The sequence below is a fragment of the Danio rerio genome, chromosome 5 (genome assembly GCF_052040795.2).
Source record: "Danio rerio strain M-AB ecotype USA chromosome 5, GRCz13ab, whole genome shotgun sequence".
NCBI lineage: Eukaryota > Metazoa > Chordata > Actinopteri > Cypriniformes > Danionidae > Danio > Danio rerio.
In genome coordinates, this window is record NC_141025.1 from 68,718,444 (window position 1) to 68,736,284 (window position 17,841).

At 35.0% G+C, this 17,841-nt stretch overlaps 1 protein-coding gene across 4 annotated transcripts in view; it reads left to right on the plus strand.

Moving 5' to 3' along the window:
* The window catches only part of bckdk (branched chain keto acid dehydrogenase kinase), a 37,858-nt gene that overhangs the window by 4,380 nt on the left and 15,637 nt on the right, over nucleotides 1-17,841 (plus strand). For 3 of the 4 annotated variants that reach the window (XR_015489923.1, XR_015489924.1, NM_213060.2), the window contains 6 exon segments: nucleotides 952-1,062; nucleotides 4,381-4,428; nucleotides 5,896-6,015; nucleotides 6,142-6,240; nucleotides 9,902-9,975; nucleotides 17,600-17,728. Coding sequence is in view for 1 of the 4 variants with exons in the window: in NM_213060.2 (NP_998225.2) it covers nucleotides 952-1,062; nucleotides 4,381-4,428; nucleotides 5,896-6,015; nucleotides 6,142-6,240; nucleotides 9,902-9,975; nucleotides 17,600-17,728 (581 nt within the window). In the remaining 3 variants the exon portion in view is untranslated. 4 annotated transcript variants of the gene reach the window in all.

Sequence of the window (17,841 nt, forward strand, 5' to 3'; positions counted from 1 at the left end):
GACCCTGAATAATGCTAAAAAGGTTAACAAAACACTATATAAGGTGTAATGTATAATGTGCATTCTCAAAATTGAATCTAATACGTAATTCTAAATTAAACTACATTATGCTTACCTCTTCATTTCACAGAATCCAATTCCTGTGTAAATGCATTTATTCTACCTCTGAACAACATTGGATAATTAGTATAAAGACAATTAAATGTCTTTTCAGATGTGATACCTTGAACCTTTGCTGTGTAAATCACACATTTATAATTTATTGTAATCAGAATACATCCTATTTATTAATCGGCATTATAAATATAGTGGTTGTACTATGATATTATAGCGAAATACTGGTATTATGTGGGTAATTAAAGGATAAGAGAACTCTAAAATAAAAATTCTGTTATTAATATTTCCCCCTCATGTTGTTCCAATCCTCAGAGACATTCATTCATCGATATTTTAGATGAAAAGCAAGAGCTCTCTAGACAGACAACAACAGTCTTGAGATGTTCAAAGTCCCCAAAAAGAACCGAAAATTGATTCCGTGGTTCAATTCTTATCTCTGGGAGCATTTTTAGTGCCAAAAAACCTAAATATTATTTAGTTGTCTATTTCTTGTGTACACCTCTACTATGGGAATTAGAAATGGACACCCTGACCTAAAGCGAAAGAGAAGACATTGGATTACAAAGTCACAGTTTTCACAGTTTTTTTGGTGCACAAAAGTTATCTTGGAGCTTCATATGATTATAGAATGGTCTAAAAATATTTCTTTTTTTTTTACCTTTACTGTCTATGGTGGGTGAGAGCTCTCAGATTTCATTATTATTTTGATTTGTGTTTGGAATGACAAGACAGTGAGATATTTAAACCATTTCTATATTTGCGTAAACTAACCCTTTAACACAATCTCAGTAATATTGGGTTTTAATCGCGTTTTTGTGCTTTAATTCAATACAGAGCAGTGCCAGGTATCTACACAAAGAGCTGCCTGTCCGTATTGCCCATCGCATTAAGGGCTTCCGTAGCCTGCCCTTCATTATCGGCTGCAACCCAACCATTCTCCAAGTGGTAAGTTTCCCTTCATCTCTAAAGGACTTCAATGTTATTATTCATTCTGTTGTGATGGGTTGAGTTACCGTCTCTCCTACAAGCTGGTTAGTTGGAGAAGCTCCACTGTTGATACTCTCAGAGGGGATATTGGGTGATGAGGAGTTAGAAGTCATGCAGTTTGGGACAGAGTTCTACAGTTTTCAGATAGAGCATCGAATTAAACTTGTTTGATCAAACTCCTGCTGTTCTGCAGTCACATCTTCCCAAACATGATCCTGCTTGAATGCTACAAATGGAGTCCTGGTATTGATTTGGGTGGATGGGAAATGGTTTATTGATATGCAGTGGTTATATTTAGTGCGTAGATAAGTTTGCTGAGCACACATTGTGCAATAAAGCAGTGCAGAGAGTGGATTTGCCTCAAATCAACTCAGTGTTTGTATTCTTTAATGAAAGCACATTACTTTTCATATTAAATACTAAAATATTATTTTTTTTATTATTGTTTTTTCATTTTTTAATTATTTATATTTAATTATTATTATTTACTTATTTACTTTTTATTATTCACTATTATTTCTTTTTATTTATTATTTATGATTTTATTGTATTCATTTATTTATTTATATACCTAATTTTAGATAGATAGATAGATAGATAGATAGATAGATAGATAGATAGATAGATAGATAGATATTTAGATAGATATTTAGATAGATATTTATTATTATTTTATTATTTTATTATTATTTTTGTTTGTTTTTTGACCATGTGGACCTACAAAAGAATTTATTTGGTCTTAAATATTTAATATAATTACCTTATCATGCAAGGTAACCTACATTAGAAAACAAAAAACACGTCAATTTTTCTTAATAGGAAAATATTGTTATACATGGGTCCAGCTGATAAAATTGATTAAAATAAATAACATGTATAAAAATCTAATAAATAAATATTTTGGGGCTGCACTGAATCTTAAATATTTTAATGTCTTCAAATTATTCCTGTTCTAAGATTGTCTGACAAGATTTGTGTATTCTCATGGTTTCTGCAACACCAAGCCAAATTTAAGACTTTAAGAAAATTAAGACTTTTTTTCATTGGTATTTAACAAGACCGTAGCATATAGTACAGAATAAGAAAATTACAGACTGGGTGTTGGAAAGAGTTTTAAAAAATAAAGAATAAATACTCTTTCATAGCTAGAATTCAGGTCAAGATTGATCATTTGCTATTATTCATACAGGGTGTTTCTGTTATAAATAACTGTTGTTCTTGTTAAGTTTCTGACAAGTATATAAAAAAACTAAACTAAAGTATTTTGTGTTCCTATAGATGTCAATGGCTGTGTTTCTGCATTCTTAAGAATATATTGTTTTGCATTCAGTAATTCAATAAGCTTATAAATACAATACAATTTAATAAACATGTTTAGAATCACTTGGGTGTATGTAAATACTGAGTGAACTGTCCCTTCTACAGTTTTGCTATTTTATGTTGACTGTAAACTTGGCTTTCTGACTGAGCAGTCAGACATCTGCTTCCAGTTTTCATTTATAGCACAAACAGCAAATTAAATATAATAAAAATATAGATATATTTAAACGCTTTTCCATAATTTAGACCACAGTTGTGTGCAAAACTCCATAAAAACTCTTCTGTTTTGAATTTATTTTCAAACTGAATTCTAATATTGTTTGATACAGTTGCTTTAAAGACAGCAAAATAGTTTTGTATAAGAGCTGAGCATCACTATTTGAGAATATTTGCAGATTTTCATTCATTTTGATTCCAAAGTTTAGCATGGATGTTTGGACCTTACATGTCATGTTGTCCTGCTCTCCTTGAGCTGTTTCTCTCTACATTCAAATAACTTGAATAACAATGCTTTTTGGATTAATGGTTCATTGATGGGTAAAACAATAAGACAAAGACAATAAGCAGAAATGGCATAAAGCTCTCCTCCCCTTTCTTCATCGTGTTTACTTCCTTTAGTATGCTCTCCTCCTCCTGTGAACTTTTACCCACATCTGCTTCTACAGAGAGTCTCGCCTGCTGTTGTTTTGTTTTCTATGAGGAAGACAAACTCAGCCAGGTTCAGTTTAGAAGCATTAAGAACAATTCATTCTACAACATTCATATAATAATTAAACGTTATAATCAGCCATAATGCAGCACACTAAAAAAAAATATTTATTTTATTTAGTTTTTTCTGCTTGATCAAACTACTTTTTTTAAAATGAACTGAACCAACACAATTCTTGAGGGTCTTTTTGAGACAGCTTAGTTGTATTGTTCAATCCACTCGCATATAATTAAAGTTCTATTTGTTTTGGGACAAAATAAAGCAATTGTGTGGAACCCAGCATTTTTTACAGTGTACAATTATAATTAAATGCCAAATTCAATTAATTAATGCATTTTCAAATAAAATGTAATTAAAAAAGTACAACTACACAACCGATCAAAGGCTTAAGACTAGATCTAGTGTTATATTTTAGGTAAGCCTATGTAAATTAATGAAGCATGCATAAAACCGATTGATAAATCAAAGATTGATATCAGCATGGTTATAATGTTACAAAATATTAACTTTCTGTTCCTCAAAACATCATGGAAAACAAGTATCCATGTCTTTCAATTTATATTAAGCGACTAAACAGTTTTTTTCATGGATAATGGCACAAATTTTCCTGTTAAATCAGCATTTGAGAATGTTTTTGGTAGGATCATGGAGCTATGGTGGAGAGAATTGAGCTTTAAATCAAAGGAATGAATTCCATTTTATAATGTATTAAATAAAAAACAGTAACAGTAAAAACAGTAAATTGTACTATTATTTTTATTTGTTTTTGATCAAATTCATTATTATTATTATTATTATTCCCAAAAAGCATAACTTACCAAACCGAAACGTTTGATGGTGAAGCATTTACAATTATAGTCCAATATATTTATATCTGTAGTTTTATTGGAAAACAATTTGTATTTATTTAGTTATTTATTTATTTATTTTATTCACAACCTATAAATAAAAAGTGTAAATTATCTGGAAGTTAGGTAGAAACTTTAAAGCTCATGCATTTTCACATTTAAAACCAGCATGTTTGTTTCTTCCGGTCACGTTTTCTTTTAAATGAAACATTGTTCCTCGAATCCACTGAAGAATGTACGCCATGTGCTCGCGCAGGGTTGCTGAGGGGGCCACGAATGGGTTTCATGCAAGGATGAAGCACCAAGCCTCTGGGAAGACCAGCTCTAGGAAATGCACCACAGCATTTGTTCCTCCTGTATTGTACTCATGCATTCTCTCCCTCTCTTCTTTCTTCACAGCATGAGCTTTATATCAGGGCCTACCACATGCTGAGCGACTTCCCAGCTGTAAGTTGAGCAAATCTGTTCATATTCATTCATAGCCAGCTGTTGCACATTTCCATAATTAATTTTGTAACCGAAGAGGCTTTTGAGTTTATGTATGAACTCGGCTACTGTTGAAGATTGGATGGTGGTGTATAGCGTTTCACCACTGAAACATAAGTCTTTGTTGGCGGACTGACTCACTGTGTGAAATGCTGGCTCATTAATATGGCTCATGATGTGAGTTTAGTGATCCATCATCAAATCCCATGTTTTACAATATCTGATAACTGATTAATACGAGACAACTGAAAGGATTACTGTAGTTATTTTAGTGGTCTATGCAATGCAGTATTAGTCAAATGTACACACCTTCTCATTGTTTGTTATTTTGCACCACATTGTACTGTAATGGCAATGCCATCCACATCATAAGATGATATGCATTTATACAAACATTCCAGTTTGTGAGTGTTTTACAAGCCTAAATAAATGCAGTAAATCAGTAATATTGTTTAAAAACATTTCTTTATTTTTAAATGTATTCTTTGCTTAATATATTTGTTAACATTTTGTGCTGATACAATATCATATACATACAAAAATAAGTAACGCACTGTTCTGCTTTTTCACAACCAAGAAATAATGACTATAAAAATGTTACAATAGTTATTTCATTTAAAGGTATCTTAGAGTATGAATGATTATGGTGACAAATGTTTTCAGCGGTCTTTAATTTAACATGATACATTCAAACTAAATATAATATGATAATTTGCCGCTCAAACATTTCTTATAACTACTAAAAACAGTACTGCTTATTATTTTTCTTGTAGAAACTGTAACTTATTTACATTTATAAAGTTCAAAACAAGTGCATCTGCAAAAAAAGTAACTTTTATTCAATTGAGTGCATTCTTGCTGAATAAAAGCATATATTTTCCTGTGAGTTTTTGCTCTACATTTACTTAATGGAAAGACAATTTTCTCCATTATCCAAAACTGATTTTTCCAAACCATCCATTTCAGAAACATTTTTGTAAGAAAAGTCATAGGCAAAACTATATACATATTAATAAGGTAGATTTACCTTCTTATCTTTTTGATCGAGCCTGCGAAACCATTTGTAGATCAGTTTATTGGTTTGGTTAGAAACCACATAATCAGGGTTTATATGGCTTTAATGAGTATAAATTGAATTTTACATGAAAAAAACATTATGGCCCAGTTTCACAAACAGGGCTTAGATTAAGCCAAGACTAGGCCTTAGTTAAATTAGGCTATTTATGAAACATTTATAAAAAATGGCCTTAAAAAAATATGACTGATGTGCACCTGGAGACAAAAAAATGACACTGACATATTTTAAGACATCTCACCGCAAGTTATTTTGAGTTGAGACAGCTCAAACAAGCAATTTAATCTTGACTAGCCTTAAACCTTGTTTGTGAAACTGGGGGTATATGTTACTAACCATGTTTTAATCTTCAGATTCAAGACCAGGAGACCGAGGCTCGCTATAGTAAGATGGTAAAACAGCTTCTTGATGATCACAAGGATGTTGTCACCATGTTAGCTGAAGGATTCAGGGAATGTCGTAAACACATATTGGTAAGATTTTAAAGACCCTTGCATTTTGTAATACCCCCCCCCCCCCTCTTGTGCAAATTATAATTTTCTTAAAATTAAGTACATCTGAGCTAGTTTTTTTAATGTGTTCACATTCTGTTTGTTCAGGATGAGATGCTGGTTCGTAATTTCTTGGACACAACGTTGACGTCTCGTCTGGGCATCCGCATGCTGGCCACACACCACATTGCCCTGCATGAAGATAACGTACGTCTCTTGCTTAATAGTTTTCTTCCACATTTTCAGATTATACCGGTTCTGAATCTTCCAATAACTAGGCTTCTGCAAAAAAGGTTGCTTTTAATAGGTATAATAGCCTAAAAATACATAGTGTATTGGTTTATATACATGTTTTGAGTAAAGAAATGTTTGAAACAACTTAAATTGGACAATAAAGACGTTGTAAAACGGCTTAAGGCTGATTTATACTTATGCGTCAAACACCGGCGTATGCTACGGCGCTGACGCATAGCCCTTCGCCGTGGCCATCGCCATCGCTGACGTGCACCTCTCAAAAAATGTAACTACACATCGCAACAACGCGTAGTGTAAGCTCTGTGATTGGTCGGCTTGGTAGCGCTGACGAGTCTGGGCGGGACCGAGAGCCGCGCGAATGGCGCGAGCGATTGTTTACAAGTGTGGAGTCCCGTGAAGGAGCTCCGGATGGAAAGTTTTGTTTTGTGTTTACCTCATAGTTAAAGTTGTTGCACGTCCGACGGTTCCTGCCTCAAAATGAGCGAGTTTGAGCAACTTGTACATCCCGGAAGTGTTCAGGAAATGCAAAAAAGCAGCGAAGAAACTCGACACAGAGGAACATTTACACCTCACTGCCAACTAGCGTTTCGGAAGTGTAAATGCAGACCAACAGAGACAGCGTGCAGAAGTATAAATGCACAGCCACGCGCGTTGCCTGCGCCGTGGGTTATGCCGGTCACCTGACGCAGAAGTATAAATCAGGCTTTAGTCCCTTTATTGATCCGTGGTCGCCACAGCAGAATGAACCGCCAACTTATCCAGCACATGTTTTATGCAGCGGATGCTTTTCCAACTGCAACCCATAACTGGGAAACATTCATACACACTCATACACTACGGACAATTTAGCCAACCCAATTCACCTGTACCACATGTCTTTGGACTGTGGGGAAAACCGGAGCACCCAGAGGAAACCCACGCGAAGGCAGGGAGAACATTAAAACCGTTTACATAAAACAAAATACAATTGGCTTTGAACAGAATGTGAATCTATATAAGGAGGTGTTGCAGTTTCTCTTTAAAATGCCTGTGAAGACAGTGTGACATGACCGCAGACAGAGCAATGTGCTCTTCAGCTGTTTGTCTGACCAGTGACATAAGTGTCTCGAACTGGCAGCCAAGTGGGCCAACAATATTTTTGCATGACCCACACGCATCGACTAAATATACAAGTGAAACCCACATCTGCTGTCATATTACAAAAAGATCTGCTGCAACGTGCTTTCACTTACTTAACAGATCCTTTAGGATTTCACGATTCCGCAATCATTGAATTAAACACAAATGTCGCAAATCTTCAAATTTTTTTTATTTTGCCAAATATATTTATTAACATTTTGTGCAGATACAGTATCATTTAAATACAAAAATAAGTAATACACCAATCTGCATTTTCACAACTGAGAATCAATGATCATAAAAACAATATCATTATTAAGTAACATAGTAAATATAAAAAAGTTAAATAAGTAAATAAATAAAAAGACTAACAATAAAAATAATAAATAAATAATAATAAAAGCTTTATTCCTCTTCTGCTTCAAGATCAATAGTGTCAATATAATTCAACAAAGCGGTCCATGTTTTGGTAAAAAAATTTTAAAGACCCTATTAATGAAAACCTAATTTTTTCCAGCTTTAAACACAGACATATTTCTTTTATCCATCTGTCATATGAAGGTGTAGATGTTTGTTTCAATAATGTGGTAAAAGCCACAACGTTCTGTGTTGTTGAAGGCAAATTTGGCTTAAAAGGATTTCAGAATAGTGCTGTTAAAGGGTTAGGAGTGGCTGATATGTTAAACGTTTTTTAAAAAATATCAAATATTTTAGACCAAAAGACTGTCAATCTTGGACAAGAAACGTGCGAGTAAGTGTGCGAGTAAGTGTGCGTGTAAGTGTGTGTGCGTGCGATTTGCTGGAGATTGTTGACGCCTATTACAAGTATTACTTCTATCTGGGTTAGGCATGGGACGATAACTATTTTCAAGGTACACCGCATTTTACAAAAGTCAAGGTTTTAAAACAATCAATTTTCTGCTATAACGTTCCTAAAATATGGGTAAGATTTTTTTATTTTATTTTATTAATTTTTATTTAGTACAACAATATCTTCAGCAGAAAAGATATCCAAAGATGCTGTTTTAAATAGTAAAAATATCTGTTTTGAAACAAATGAAGACATCAGAAGTCAATAATTCATTTAGCCTGACATGATTAATGTTTCAAAATATTTTAAATGTTTCTAAAAAATAAAGTATACTGTGTTTAAAAGGGAAAATGTTTTAGTTTTATACCCAGACATTTGAAAATAACATATTTTAGAGTAGTAATCACAATACCGTGATACTGTAATATTTTTGTCCAAGGTTATCATGCTGTCAGAATCTTATACCGGCATATGCCTGCGTATTTTTTTTAGCTAATGTGGAATTAGTGAAGTGTGCTCTGTGGGAAAAAAAACTTGCATTGCATTAAACTGTGTCTGGAGCATATAAAAGAACCGTGTACAAAATTGAGTAAATAATCCCATTCTATTCGCTGATGGTGATCCCCAACTCTTGTTCCCAGGTATTCTTGGGTAATTCAGAGGAGTCTGAATTCAAAGAATTTACTGACAGATAGATGATAGAGGCTATCCCTTTTCTGTCTAGGTTAAAGGAAAAAATGGTGTGCATTTCTGAATCAGGAGGGAGATTAGCAAACGGAGTAAACTGATTTTGTATAAAATGTCTCATCTGAAAAAAAGAAAAAATATGAGTTTTGGCAAGGTGAAACTTTTCAGACAAATCTGAAAATGACAAAAATATACCTTTATCAAGCCCTTAATGGTGTTAGAAGACCAGTCACGAAAAACAGAACCAGAATTCGACTGTAGAAAAGATACATTATTTACTTTAGGTGCTAATGTGGACGGACTTATTAGCCCAAAGTGTTTTCTCACAGTAACCCATATTTTAATCATATTGGTCACCACTAAACTGTTCAAGACAATTCTACTGTTCATTTGAAGCTGAGAGCAAATCACTGAATAAAGGGAAAACTTTGAGGATAATAGTTCTAATTGGACCCAGATAGGATGTTTGGAAACTAATGTCACAAAATGTTTTACATTGCCACAGATTTCCTGCATATTTTGGGCAGTCAGGACGATGTTCAAATTCTTTCTGAGCCACAGAGTGCATTTTGAGGGTGATAGTCTTTTAATATTTTAAATATAGTCTTAATATGCCATCAAGTATTATTATTATCATTATTATTATTATTATTATTATTATTATGCTTTTTGGTATGTAAACTTGTTTCTTTAAAATATTAGTGGGTTTTTTCTGTAAATCATGGTAAAAATGTATGATAATAATTATTAGACAATAACAAATGTAAATAAAGAGCATACACTATTTGTATATACAAATGAGTGTTTAAAAATATATATTGCATGAAATCCAATTTGTTTTTCGTTATTTGATCCATATATAGATGGTTTAAACTGCATTTCATTCTAGTTAGGACGTTTCTGCTGTAGAACCGTTTATACTGCTATTCTGCTCTATTATGGATGCTAATATGGATTTGTCTCTTGACTGTTTGTTTTTTCTCTGCACTATTTCAGCCTGACTTTGTAGGGATCATATGCCGCCGCTTATCCCCCAAAAAGATCATCGAGAAATGGGTTGATTTTGCTCGGTGAGTATATGTCTTTATTTGTGTTTCTTTCTGTTTGCCATCTGCCAGTCCTGCTGTCTGTTTGCATATATGAGTGCTTAAGACTCGAGGAGTGTTTTAGGAGGCTATTAAAAAGCTTTTTGCAGTGTTATCAGCATAGTCTGCACCATTTACAGCCGCTTGTGTGTGTGTTTGTGTATGTCTGGTCTGTTTGCTCAAGTTAAGGGTCAAAGCCCAGATCTCATTTGTAATTTACCAAGAAAAGTGTTAAAGGTCACTGTCCAACTACTGTTCAACATTTGCAAAACCTTCTTTAAAAAGAGTATTTACTTGTGCTACATGAGTTTAATGTGTCAACAGTAGAGAAATGATTTGCAGTGAGTGATGTACGTGTAAACATTACTTTAACTGCTCACTCCTGCAATGATTTCAAGCTGTTTGTATTAAAGATTAAAAGAAAAAACATATAGAGTAATAGAAATAGAAATTTTTGGAGAGAAAAAAGTGTAGTACATGATATATACATTTATATTGTCTTACTGTAAAGAAAATAAGTATAGGTTTAAGAAATTTAAATATTTTTCTGGTGCATGCAGGTAATGAATGAAACAAAAAAAAGAAGCAGCAAGTGAATAAGCATAACCTTTTGGTGACATTTTAAAGCCTTTTTTTATTATTCAATTCAATTTATTCATAAAGCACTTTAAAACAACACAGTTGACCAAAGTGCTGACAACAAAGAGTAAAACAAACTTTAAAACACAAATAAATAAACATAAAATGTCAACATCTCAAGCTCTGCTAAAAGCCTAATTAAACAGGTGGGTTTTAAGAAGGGATTTAAAAACAGTGATGGAAGAGGCTTGTCTAACCGTACGTTCACACCGAAAGCGGCGAGAGCGTCCAAGGTCGCTCTGGCCGCCCTGGCGACAACGCTCTCTGCCTTCAGCTCCTGCGGCGAGAGCGTCAAAACTCGCTACATTCATCTCATATTTAAAGGAGCCGTTGCAGCATATCAGTTACATTCCTGCATAAAACATGTTTCTAGCGTGAAAATGTTGCGCACTTCTTATCAAATTCATACAACAATGGAAGATCAAGTTGCGTGTGGTGTGGCTTTGCTCTATTTATCCAATATGTGTCCATATGTCTGAAATATCCTGAAGCAGCAGTACTGTTTTGTACTGTCACATCGCGTGAGATTCCCGCTTTTTTAAGATAAATTTATATATCATTAATGAACATCAGTAACTCGCCAGTAACTTATTAAATGCATGTTCCTGTAGAAAATTTTTTTAAATAATTGGAAAATTCGGCGACCGCAATAATCAAACCCTTGGGAACAACTGTGGTCGGAACCAAAGTTCACTGGTCTGTGTTCTCTGAACTGCTATCAAGCGATGGACGTCTTTATTCTGATTGCTTGCCGCCGAACCGTGTCATAGCTCATTACCATAAAGTTGACTTCATTTCAACTCTCCTCGACGCTCACGCCGGCGAAGACGCGCCGCGCTGCTCCTCGCCGCTTATCGCCGCCTATCGCCGCCTATCGCCGCTGGCTCTCATTGAAAATGAATGACTTCCGGCTACTTTGACACTCTCGCCGCTTTCGGTGTGAACGTACAGTAATGTACAACGGCAGCTCATTCCACAATTTGGGTGCAGCCACAGCAAAAGCCCGATCCCCTCTGAGCTTTCGACTGGTCCTGGGCACACCCAGGAGGAGCTGGTCGGCTGACCTGAGCGAACGATAAGGTGTGTAGGGACAGAGAAGCTCAGAGAGGTAAAGGGGTGCACCATTTAGACACTTAAAAACAAATAAAAGTACCTTAAAATGGATCCTGAAGTGCACGGGCCGCCAGTGAAGTGCAGATAAAATCGGGGTGATGTGCTCGTATTTGCGTGTGCCAGTTAAAAGACGTGCAGCTGCATTCTGAACCAGTTGCAGTCGAGAGATCAAAGACTGACTCACCCCAAAATAAAGGGCATTACAGTAGTCCAAGCGGGAGGTTATAAAAGCATGGATCACTGTTTCAAAGTGCTTGTGCGATAAAACGTGCTTAATTTTGGCCAGTTGTCGTAAGTGAAAGAAGCTAGAGCAAACAACAGACCGAATTTGGCTTTCAAGCTTTAGTTCAGGATCCATTTTAAAACCCAAGTTCACAATCTCTGGCTTACAAAAAGTTTCGAGATGTAGTTGTACAGAATGAGCGACGTTGGAACAAAAGTTTTGGATCAAAGTTTTTTTAATTTTTTAATTGAAAAAAGGGAACTGGAACTTGCATTTTCATGATGCTCCTGAGCATGTTGATTTCCTGATAAAGGTTGTATGCAGGAACTAAGTGTGTGTTCTCACTTGGCAGGCTTAGTTCAGTCAAAACAAACTCTAGTCTTAGTGCTCTGTGTGGCTCATATGAGTAAAGTTGAGCTTTTCCACTGCTGGTGTGGCTCTCTTTGGTACAGCTCAATTTTGGTGACTTTTCCACTATTTTACGTTTTTTAGTACCACTCTGTATGAGGTTCCAAGTGAGCCAAACTATTATTAATATACATGATGTATACACACTGCTGATTACCAATTGGTCAGATATTCATCACTAAACTCGCTGGCTTAACTGTAAACTCTACCTACTGACCCCTGGTGCACACACCACTAAAAAGGCTCTCTGTCCACTTCCAAATTCTAGAGGAGTTTGAATGACACATGAATCCAATCCAAGACCTGTCTGTTTAGGAACCACTATGGGTAATTTCTTGTTTTTTTTTTTCCAAGTGCAAGAATGCCCCCAGTGGAGGAGATTTACTACTGATCACAGAATCGTGCTTGCCTGACAAGATGTGCATGAGAATTGCTTTTTTTTTTTTTAAGTTTCGAATTTAGGGCTATTGTAAGTTTATTTTTAGTTTTTATTTTATTTAATTATTTTTTTTTAAGATTTCCCAAACTTGTTTATCAGCAATTAAATTTTCACAGTCTTTTGTATAATACTTTTTTTCCAGGAGAAAGTCTTGGTTTTATCTGGCTAGAATATAACATTTAAAAAAAATTAAGGTCAATAATATTAGCCTCCTTAAACAATATTTTTTGGATAGTCTACAGAACAAACCATTCTTTATACAATCATTTGTCTAATTACTGACTTGCCTAGTTAACCTAGTTAACCCTGAAATGTAAAATGTCACTTTAAGCTGAATACTAGTATCTTGATAAATGTTTAGTAAAATATTTTTTACTGTAGTCATTGTAAAAATAAATCAGTTACTAGAAATGAGTTATTAAAACTATTATGCTTAGAAATGTGTTTTAAAAAAATCCCATTTAACAGAAATTGGAGGAAAATATAAAGGGGGCTAATCATTCAGGAGGGCTAATAATTGTGTTGAAGCCGGGTTTGAGCTAAACTGTGCAGGGCTGTGGAGTTTGACACCCCTGGTCTAGACGAAATGAACCAATAGAAGCAAACCACCAGTTTGAACACAGCCAAAAGGATTTTCTCACCTCTGTGTTATAAAATTTGTCCTCATAAATCATCTTGTGCAAACTGATCTTAATGACCTCAGAAAGCAAAGGAACGACAAGAGGAAGTTTCCCTCCCAACTCTCCTTATCTTTTTGTTCTGTTGTAACGGAAACAAACGGCTAGACACTTCATAGTAGCTACATTTTATCCAATTTGAAAATAAAAAGAAATTCCTGTTTTATCATCGTTTTTCTTACTCTTAGTTTGCCTCTGATCGTTTTTGCTGCATATCTCAAAGACTGGTCCTCCCATAAATGCTTTTGAAAAGAATTGGGTCACAAGGCAGACAATGTACAGTATGTGGTCACGAGTTTCATGCTTGTGCTCTTGAGGAATGTGCTGTTACTAAAGCCTCATGTGCATGTGCCCTTTCATTGCTTTTTTTTTTTTTTTTAAACAATGTCTCTTATTTTTAGACCAATTATATCTGCACATTCCCATTCTGATCCATAACCAGTTTCTCTAATTTTTTTTAATATACACCACACTGACTTTGACAAAATCTGAGTCTGTTTACAACACATTCTGCCCAGTAATAGTTATGTCTGTTACAATAATCAATATATCGACTTATTGCACAACACATCGACATTACCTCAATCATTTTTGATGCAATAGATCTCATGTCCATAAATAAAAACCAATTCTTGCAAAATTTTACCTGATTGTGCAACATCTCTATCTCTATTTGAGTCAGTATGGTTTAAAAAAACACTATAGTATACACTATAAATCACTGTAGTATATTTTTATGTAGGTGCTTGTAAAATATGTCTGGTAGCAGATATTGCAGCCTGTTACTTTTTACCTTGCACGTTTTTGTTAAGATTTATTATTATTTAATTGAGATTTACGTTTTCACATCCTGATTCTAATGCCTTATTGATTAGAATTAAATATGATGTGTTCTTTGAGAGTGTGCATGTATTATGATGCTATTATATTAATAATAATAAATAATTTCATTTATAACGTGCTTTTTTTTTAAGACCCAAAGCGCTTACAAAACATTGAAAAATTACAAACCAAAATAAAACAACAAAGAATAAAGTAAAAAACAACAAAGCAGAAACAGTGTAGGACCAGAGGCAGAGCGTGAACAGCAAGAGGCAGAAGAAATAAATATCAAATCACAAATGTAATCGGGAGCACAACTATGAACAGTTTTATTATTGATTAACTTTTCTAGTCCTGAAACATTTTCGATATTGTATTGTTTGAGTGGAGCTCAGTTTGCTCTACTTCTGCTTGTCTTATGAAACTCCCACCATTAACCGAAGCGGTGTCAGCAGAACTGCCCTGTTCCTCTTCACAGTCGCATGATCAAAGCACGCCCTCAAAGACCAGATTTTAATGCCTATAATTGAGACGCTCTCATTCATTAGTGTCAAATTATTTCTGAAATGGCTTTAAACGTCGTGAAGCGTTGAAGGCGGCAATTAATTCATTGAATTCATACAAGTGCTTGCATAACCTTGAAAGGCAGAAACAGTAGCATGTGCTTTTTCTCTGTGAGCAGTTACGGAGTTTTTGATATTTATGTCAAGTCAAATGTTTTATATAGAATTGAATTTGTTTCTCACCATTTAAAAAAAAATTATATTGTTTATAACTTCTTTTGTAGGGAATTGAGACGTGCAGTATCCACTCAAAAATGATGTTTGCTGTTTGTTTAAACTACTTATTTAAAATGGGCTGAAACAACACAATTCTTGAGTTTGTTTTGTGCACAACTTAGTTTTTTTATGTTTGATCCACTTAAATTTGTAAAAGCTAATAAGCTAACTTAATTCCTTCATGTTCCAACAAAAATCGATTGTGTGGAACCCAGCAGTTTTTTTTTTTTTTTTTTTTTTTTTTTTTTTTTTTTTTTACAGTGTTGACTTGATACTTGTAAAAATTATACCTAAATTTTGTAGAGGAGTTATTCACTGTTTATTCATGCAAATGATTTATTCAAAACTGATCATTGTATCATTTAATATGTCGACTGTTTACCAAATATTTCAAAACATTCATTCAGGAGCAAAACACCAGTGTTATTCTGAGATTCCCAAATGTTCCCAATTTTTTATATGTGCCAAAACATTTAAAAAAAAAAAACTCCAATATTGTTATACAAATGTCATTCAATATTAAATTTGAGTCTTTCTTATGCACAGATATTCAGGAAAACAATTGTCTATCTTGGTAATATAACAAAATCTTCTATATATAAAATACTAAAAAAAAAACCTGCAAAGATTTGCTTTCATAGCTTGACTTATAATTCAGTGGGGATAATAATTCTGACTTTAACTGTATATATAAACATGTCAATCCTGGCCCGTTTTATTTTAAACACAGAGTTTTGTCTTAAGTTAGCACAACAGTTAGGGAAGTAATCGAATGCTTGAATTCTTGATCTGTGGATTCTTAAAGGGACCCATCTGTTATCAAAGTGGATCAAAATGAGAGATTCACTGCTTTTCATTAAATAGCTGTAATAACTATAAATAACATTTAAATCCAGTGAATAAAGGTGAACGAGATTTTAGGAATTGATTTAATTTCTGTATTGGCCATTGATTTTTAATAGGCTAAACCTTTGATTTTATTTTGAATGTTTGTTTGGTGTGTATTTTATCCTTTGAAGCTAATTTCAGCCCCGTTTACACTAGTGCGTTTTAGTTTGAAAACGGCGTTTTAGAATGAAAACGTTCCGCGACCATACTCGTGTTTTACCCAGCGTTTCTGAACAGCTCTCCGTCCACACCAAAACGCTGAAAACGCACATCACGTGACCACACACACACTCTCGGGCAAGCGCTGCAGCCCATCTACCCAGATGAGAGCTCTGCTGGTCGGACCTCTCATCAAGCATCTCCCGCTGGATCTAATCTCACTATATTTATTAAGCGGGATATTTCATTCATCTTGTTGTCTTTATCAAACGACATATTCCCCGACTTTTGGTCATTGGAATCTATTACTTGTTCTCGGGTAACGTGTTTTGTCTGAGCGCAAAGATAAGTTAATGATTAATGTAACCACGTAGCCTACATTCTGTATATTGACTGATCGCTTGCCTTTATTTCCTACAATGTATAAACTTATTGTATGTTATACTTTTATAATGGCCATTATCGATTATTAAAACTGATAATCAGCAAAAGAGAGGGGATGTTTCGTATTTTCACTGAAATTGAAAGGAGGCAGTTGTTATCGGCTCCGTTTTGTTATAAATATCCACACAGTGAAGATGACGCTCGTATGCAGCACGGCGCCTCAACATGTCTGCTGTCCGTTAAGTTGCTAATATTAAAATGAAAATAGGCAGTTCCTTAAATCATGTTTACATTTTATTGTTGAGAAAGTGAAACAACGTAGCCAAGGTGATGTGAATGAAGTTATAAAGTACACTGTTCCCTTTGAAGATTTACGCGTGTCCTCGGTATAGTCTGTTCTCCATATCAAACTGAGAAGAAGAGACTGCAGCCTTGATCAAACTTGAGAAGTCTGAACTTACAAGGAGAGGATGCAGGACTGAACTGTGTGTGTGGGCTACTTAATATTGAGGAAAAGCCCCAATCATAGAGGCGAATGTCTGCAGCCCCGCCTCCGTTTTCAGATATCTCCGTTTTCCATCATCCAAACTGAGACGGAGCAGCAGCGTTTCAGAATAAAAAACAGCCTCTCCAGCGTTTTCGAAACGCTCCGTTTTCGGCGCTCGAGAACTCTGGCATAGTGTGGACGGTTGGCGTAACCGTAAGCAAAACTTATGCGTTTTCAAACTAAAACGCATTAGTGTAAACGGGGCCTTCCTCTCTGTATTTGTAACTGTTCTTTACAAAACATATTAAGTGTTTAGTTCAAAGGTGTCAATCGCAGTTTCTGGAGAGCCGGAGCTCTGCACAGTTTAGTTCTAGCCTTAAATAAACACACCTGATCAAACTAACTGAGTCATTCAGGCTTGTTTGAAACCTACAAGTAAGTGTGCTGAAGCAGGGTTGAAACTAAACTGTGCAGAACTGCAGCCCTTCAGGAACTGAGTTTGACACCCCTGGTTTAGATTATCTTAATGCCATGGTGTATTTGTTACAGTACCAGTAGTATTAATGTTTTAATCCCCTCTATTCCCTGCAGACGGCTCTGTGAGCATCAGTACGGTAACTCTCCGCGTGTTCGCATCAACGGCCACGTGGCAGCCCGCTTTCCCTTCATTCCACTGCCTCTGGATTACATCCTGCCTGAACTGCTGAAGAACGCCATGAGGTAACATTACTCTCACATATAGGTCAATGAGATGTACACAACACGCCCTCCTGCTCTACTATGCAATCTCAGATATTTAATCCTGCCGCGACAGACACATTCGCAGTTGCTTT